The sequence below is a fragment of the Myxine glutinosa genome, chromosome 5 (assembly GCF_964187855.1).
Source record: "Myxine glutinosa chromosome 5, kmMyxGlut1.1, whole genome shotgun sequence".
In the NCBI taxonomy this organism is placed as follows: domain Eukaryota; kingdom Metazoa; phylum Chordata; class Myxini; order Myxiniformes; family Myxinidae; genus Myxine; species Myxine glutinosa.
Genome location: NC_136265.1, coordinates 85,737,013 through 85,743,581, shown reverse-complemented (window position 1 = coordinate 85,743,581; position 6,569 = coordinate 85,737,013). Strand labels below are relative to the sequence as shown.

The following is a 6,569-nucleotide window of genomic DNA, read 5'->3' as shown; positions in this document are numbered from 1 at the left end:
TTTTCCTTTTTGTTCCTGAGTTCTATGTCGTCACAATGCTTTGTTTTCTATATTCACTCTTGATGGAATCATCAGGTCATATGTGAGCATTATATCTATTTTTAAAATTGTTATTATTATTTTTTGTATACAAGATCGAGGCTCGTGTAAGAGCTAACATTAATCTCAAAAAAAACAAACCGACACATAAAACATAATAAAGGGAGCGGGAGACAAGATGGGGAGAGAGAGGGAAGCACACAAGTACAACAGTAGAGAACAGGGACATCGGGAGATCTGAGTTAGGGGGGGAGGTTTGGGGGGCGCAGGCATGGGAAGGGGAGGGGTGGGAGAGGTATAAAACATATGGACTCTGCTCGGACTTCCAGGAAAGAAACTAGGACAAGGACTTCCAGGTATTTCAAAAAAGTGGATTTGGACTGTCAATGTGAATAAAAATTAAAATTTTAATTAAAATTAAATTTTAATTAAATAAAATTAAAAGGGGTAGAAAAGATCAAGGTTTTGGATGGGGGAAGATAAGAAATGGTGGTGAACAGCTGTTTTAAAGACCTGGAGGGTGGAGTGGGATTGAAGAGAGTGAGGTAGTTTGTTCCAGAGGCTGGAGAAAAGAGGAATGAAAGAGTGAAGATGAGCAGACAGTCTTGATTTTGGCAGTTTCACCAGAAGAGGGTTGCTGGCAGATCTTGTGCGACCTGAAGGAATATTTGGGGGACAGAGCACAGACAGGGCTGGGGGAGCTAGTCCAGAGAGGAGTCGGTAGAAAACAGAAAGACCACCAACCTGCCTGCGGTGAGTGAAGGAAAGGCCATCAGAGTTCGGTTCATCGCAGGAGATTGCAATGATTCTGAAAGCTTTGATTTCAACAGCGTGAAGACGAGCTAGGTGTCAGGCAGGAGCACCAGCCCAGAGGGGAGAGCAGTATTCCATTCCAAAGCCTTGTATGTGGTGAGGAGCTCAGGTGTGCCAAGGAAGGACCTCACACGACGGAGGATGCCCAGTCGACAACTGGCTTTGGAGGCCAGCTTGGAAATGTGGTTTTCCCAGGAAAGATCATGGCAGATAGTGAGACCCAAAATATTGAGTGACAGAACTTCTTGGAGAGGATTGTTCAGAAAGTAGATTGTCCAGTCGGTCTTTTCGGAGAGACATTGTAAGAGTGTGAGATTTGTCAGGATTGAAAGACATGTTCAACTTGTTTGACCAGTCCGTGATTTTCTCCAGGTCTGCAGAGAGTGAGAAGGCTGCAGACTGCCAAGAGTCGGAGAGGTCATTGATTAAGACCAGAAAAAGCACAGGGCCCACAACCCTGCCTTGGGGAACTCCAGCCTGAACAAGAAGGGGAGATGAGAGAAATCCGTTTCACGGCCACACGTTGACTACGTCCAGAGTCGTTGTTGGACTTCCTAGTCCACAAGCCATGCATGGACATTTCCATGGATACCACAGGTAGAGGGTTTGGTGAGCAGAGCAGTGTGCCAGATCGTGTCAAAGGCACGTGATATGTCAAGGAAGACAGTTCTGATTTCCTGTTTGGCATTGAGGACTTCCACCCATTGTTGAGACAGCAGAAGCAACATGTCCAGAGTAGAATGACCTGATCTGAATCCAAATTGATGAGCCGAGATCAAGCCATTGGAGAAGAGGAAGGATTTAATGTCAGATGTGATGATCGATTCCATGACCTTGCTGAGGATTGGGAGCAGGCTAATTGGTCTGCAGTTGCAAGGATCTGTTTTGGCATCTTTTTGTGTAAAACGGTGATGTTGGCTGATTGCCAAGCAGATGGCAGATTACCTTGAGCAAAAGAGAAGGTGAACAGAACAGAGAGGGTGAGATGTTTTTGCTTTTTGAAATTTATATGTTGAAATCCTCATTTTCAGCGATTGCTTGTGGTTCATGTTTCCCTGAGTTTTGTGGCACTGGGATATTGAAATGTCTGCAGATGTCCAAGTGGATTACTCCACATACCTTGTTGTGCCTTTGGATGTGCATCTGCTCTGACATGAGTTTTTTACATCTCGATAGGAGGTGGCTCGTGCTTTCTGCTTCTGCCTTGTAAAACCTACACTTGTCCGATTGACCCAGTCCTGCGATGTTTTAAAATCAATTGGTGCAGTGTCCTTGGTCTTGGGCATTAATAAATGACTCGTTCTCATTCCCAGTTGAGCTGGCCTATCCTTAGCCACACAAGTGATCCTTCTTTGTCTGTCCCGAATCTGTTCAAATCTTTTTTAAATTTCCCTGATCTTTTGTCTTTCTCCCAGTCTCTTCCATCTCTTCCATGAGTCATGAAATAAAAAGGCAAAATAAAAAGTGTTTCATGAGCTCACATGATTTAATGAATGATTTTATACAAATTTTGCATTTGCATGAACATTCTCTTTGTTGGTCATCTTCTTGTTCTCCATTGTGAATTTCCACGTGTTTTTTCAGGTGGCATAATGGATTGAAAGATTCTCGACAAACTGTGCATTTGTACGCTCATTCTCTGTTGTGAATTATCATGTGCGATTTAAGGCCGGATGACTGAATAAAAGATTTTCCACAACTTGTGCATTTGTATAGGCGTTCACCATTGTGAATTCTCATGTGCCTTGTGAGGTTGGCTGACCGATTAAAAGATTTTCCACAACTTGTGCATTTGTGTGGGCGTTCATCATTGTGAATTATCATGTGTGTTTTCAGGGTGAATGACCGACTAAAAGCTTTTCCACAACTTGTGCATTTGTATGGGCGTTCACCATTGTGAATTCGCATGTGCCTTGTCAGGGTGGATGATCGATTAAAAGATTTTCCACAACTTGTGCATTTGTATGGGCGTTCACCATTGTGAATTCTCATGTGCTTTGTAAGGTTGGCTGATTGATTAAAAGATTTTCCACAACTTATACATTTGTATGGGCGTTCACCATTGTGAATTCTCATGTGTGATTTGAGATTGCATGAATGATTAAAAGATTTTCCACAACTTGTGCATTTGTATGGGCGTTCACCATTGTGAATTATCATGTGTGACTTAAGGTTGCATGAATGATTAAAAGATTTTCCACAACTTGTACATTTGTATGGGCGTTCATCATTGTGAATTCTCATGTGTGATTTAAGATAGGATGACTGATTAAAATATTTTCCACAAATTGTGCATTTGTATGGGCGTTCACCATTGTGAATTCGCATGTGTGTTTTTAGGTGGGATGAGTGATTAAAATATTTTCCACAACTTGTGCATTCGTACGGGCACTCACGATTGTGTTTTCCCAGGTGTGATGTTAAGCTAGATGAGTAACTGAAGGATTTTACACAATTTTTGCATTTGTATGGGCGTTCATCTTTTTCTCCTTTGTGAGCCTGGTGTAAGGTACGTGCAAACAATTCATTCTTCTTCTTGTTGCGTTTGCAAAAAGTCCTCTTTGTTTCAGTTGGCGAGTCCTGCGGGGCAGTGTCTGCGCTGTTCACAAAAGTAGGTGCAGTCTCCTTTGTAGATTCAATGGATCCACCTGTAAATACAACATCACATGACCTTTCAAAAACAACAACCTTAATTTGTTCAATACTCGTTATATAATTCTGACAAACGTACGCAAACATGTACATATGTATTTGTTGCACTGCCAAAAAGGAAAAAATAATTATTGATGTAAATCTACAGTACTGCACAAAAACTTGGGTTTTCCACAACATACTGTTATGTCGGGTGGGGAAGAGCAATATCTAGAGTCAGGTAGATCTGAATAGGTAACATGCTTCGTCTGTCGCGATGAGGAACCAGCCCTGTAATAAGGTGTGTGTAGTCCGGTTTGTCGGTTAAGGAGTAAACCTGTGAACATACCAGGATGTTCGTGCGCTCGGTAGTTATAGGGATTGAAGATAACAGCCCTTGTGTGTCACACCTGGTAATCAAACCTTTGTCCCTTATGGCAATGCACATCAGCATAAACACTTAGATAGGCCCTTCGGCAGCATTAAATAATTCCCTTTCCCTCACCACAATGACTTTGGAAGACGGGCAGGAAGCCAGATCGGGGCACCGCCGATGGTGGCTGCCGCCAGCTGCACCACCTGTTCGCATTGCAACATCGCGTGAGAGGGGCTGTGACCACGCCACAGGGAGGCCTGTGATTGGTTGGCGCGGAAGGCGCGAACCTCAGCCAATCAACGCCGGAGGCACGAGGACGCAACTGAGGAGGAGGGGATTCATTGGAGGAAAGATGCTGGAAAGTTTGGGGAACGACGAGAAGCTTCGGTCTGACCTCACCAGGCGAAGTGATATAAGGGGGCACTGCACCCATTCGGGAGCTTTTCTCAGAGACGACATTGAAGCTCGCTCTCTTCGCCCGGTTCGTGCTTGACTTGGATCCTTCTCTTCCCTTGTGGCTTGGCTCGGCTTCGCGCTGCGCTTGGCTTAGATTCCTGTTGGCTCTGTTCCTCTCCTCGACGCTGTTCTCTCCTCCTGCAATCTCTCCGTTCCTGTCTCTTTGTGCCTCGTGTTGGAGATCGACCTTGTGTGGAGCTCGCTAGCCTGTGTTGGGCGCGTGGTGCTTTTGGATTGGTGCTCGGAGGCAGATGGAGGGAGCCGCGTGGGACGACGATGGACAAGACTACAGACGAGATAAGGCTGCACTCACACCCCGCATTTACACGTACACGACGTTTTATTTTATCAATTAATTTTCCCTTGTTCGTTTCTGAAGTCGGTATGTGGGATCCCAATTTAGAAATTAGATTTATCGTCGCGGTTCCCTGTCCTGATCCTGATTGAAAATAAACCCTTGTATTATTTTCCATTCCCTGCAAATCTTGTGTCTGTTTGAGTTCGTTCTCCTTCCACAGTTACGCACTTTTACCGCTTCTTCCTCTTCCCTTCTTCTTCCCACGCTACATAAGTAAAATCCGTGTTTGATCACCGCCTCCAGCAGATCCGTTTGGTCCATCCGCGGTCCTTGGTATTAACCTGGAGGGATTCGAGGAACTGAGAACTGAGACTGAGAGTCTAGGAACTGAGAAGGAACTGAGATTGCCTTCAGTTGGATTAGCCTTCCAAGAGGCAAAGGCAAGTTGTTTCAGGGCAACTGCCTCACCACAAGATTCAGTGTACCATGGACGGGAGGAAGGGTATGACAACTGAAGACGAGATGGGATAAATCTGTGCATGAGAGAGATCAGTTTGCTTTGGAAGAATTCCCAGGAAGAATTGATGTCAGAGGCAGTGGAGATGGGAGACCAATCCAGACGATTGATGGCTGCTTGAAGACCGTCCCAGTCGGCCTGAGTGAAATGCCAGACTCATCGACGCTGAGGAGGCTCTCTGAGAATGGCCAGAGAGATGTCCACTTTGACAAGCACATGATCAGAAGAACCGATTGGAGCAGAAAAAGAGCAGCAGACATTAGCAGGGAAGTTTGTCATAACCAAGTCTAGAAGAGAAGATACTCCATTGGCTGAGATCCGGGTCGGGAAATTGACAGATTGTGTCAATCCCAGTGAGTCGCAGAAGTCATTTGCTGAGGTGCCATGACTGGTGAGAGGGGAACCCACACCCAACCAGGTGGCATGATGACAGTTGAAGTCACCACATATGAGGAAGAGAGAGTTGGGATGAGTGGATAGAAGTTGGTCCATGTTGTCAGACAGTGAAATGTAGATGGAGTCATCACTGTTTGGGGGACGGTACAGAACACATATGAACAAAAGGTGGGAGCGGAGAGGAAGCCGTAGCCAGAGGTACTCCTGGGGGTGAGGAGGAGAGAGGGCAGTGCAAGGAGAGTGAGGAAGAGAGTTTTTGATAAAGATAGCCACCCCACCACCAGGACGAGGCTCACGTCTATCATACCGGAGGAGGGAGTAACCAGGAAGAGATATTAAGGAATCAGAGACATTTTGAAGGAGGAAAGTCTCTGTTAAGCAGATCAAGTCTGGATTGTCAGAAGCAACCTGTATGGAGAGATCAGTCAGGTTTGAGCGAAGGACCCGGATGTTTGACGTCCATACCGTTAATGAAGAGAGAGGGGGAGCATCGGGTACAGGACGGGGAGGGGAGGAGTAGGGTAAGATGAAGGATGAGAGGGGGAGGTAGGGAGAGCAGTTGATAGTGTGTCAGAGATTGCAGAAGAGTTCCAAGAAAGGGAAGGATGAGGAGGATGAAAGGTTTGATGGTGAAGGGATGAGGCACAGTGAGGGGTTGTTTGAGGGGGGGCAGAGGAAAGTAGAAGGTTGGGGGGGGGGGAGGTATGAGATAGAGGGGAGAGGAAGTGGGGAGGCAGCTTTGAGGAGGAGGGGGGAGGAGGGAGAATTGGAGAGGAATGGTATGGGGGGAGATTTGAATGGGAGGGGTTGGGGGGGAGTTTTGAAGGGGAGGAGTGAGGGGGGAGTTTAGGAGGGGAGGGGCAAGGGGGGAGTTTAGGAGGGAAGGGGCAAGGGGGAAGTTTAGAAGTTGAGGGGCAAGGGGGGAGTTTAGGAGTGTAGGGGCAAGGGGGGGGGGGGATTTGGAGGGGAGGGGCAAGGGGGGAGTTTAGGAGGGGAAGGGCAAGGGGGGAGTTCAGGAGTGGAGGGGCAAGGGGGGGGATTTG

The 6,569-nt window shown here is 46.4% G+C and overlaps 1 protein-coding gene across 4 annotated transcripts in view; it reads right to left on the bottom strand.

Moving 5' to 3' along the window:
- Nucleotides 1–2,319: 2,319 nt before the first annotated feature.
- LOC137427368 (uncharacterized) overlaps nucleotides 2,320–6,569 on the bottom strand; it is a 73,119-nt gene continuing 68,869 nt past the window's right edge. For all 4 annotated transcript variants that reach the window (XM_078778295.1, XM_078778294.1, XM_068116818.2 and 1 more), the window contains one exon: nucleotides 2,320–3,500. In XM_078778295.1, coding sequence (XP_078634421.1) covers nucleotides 2,485–3,500 — 1,016 coding nt within the window. In that variant the 3' untranslated portion in view covers nucleotides 2,320–2,484. The remainder of the gene's footprint in view (nucleotides 3,501–6,569) is intronic.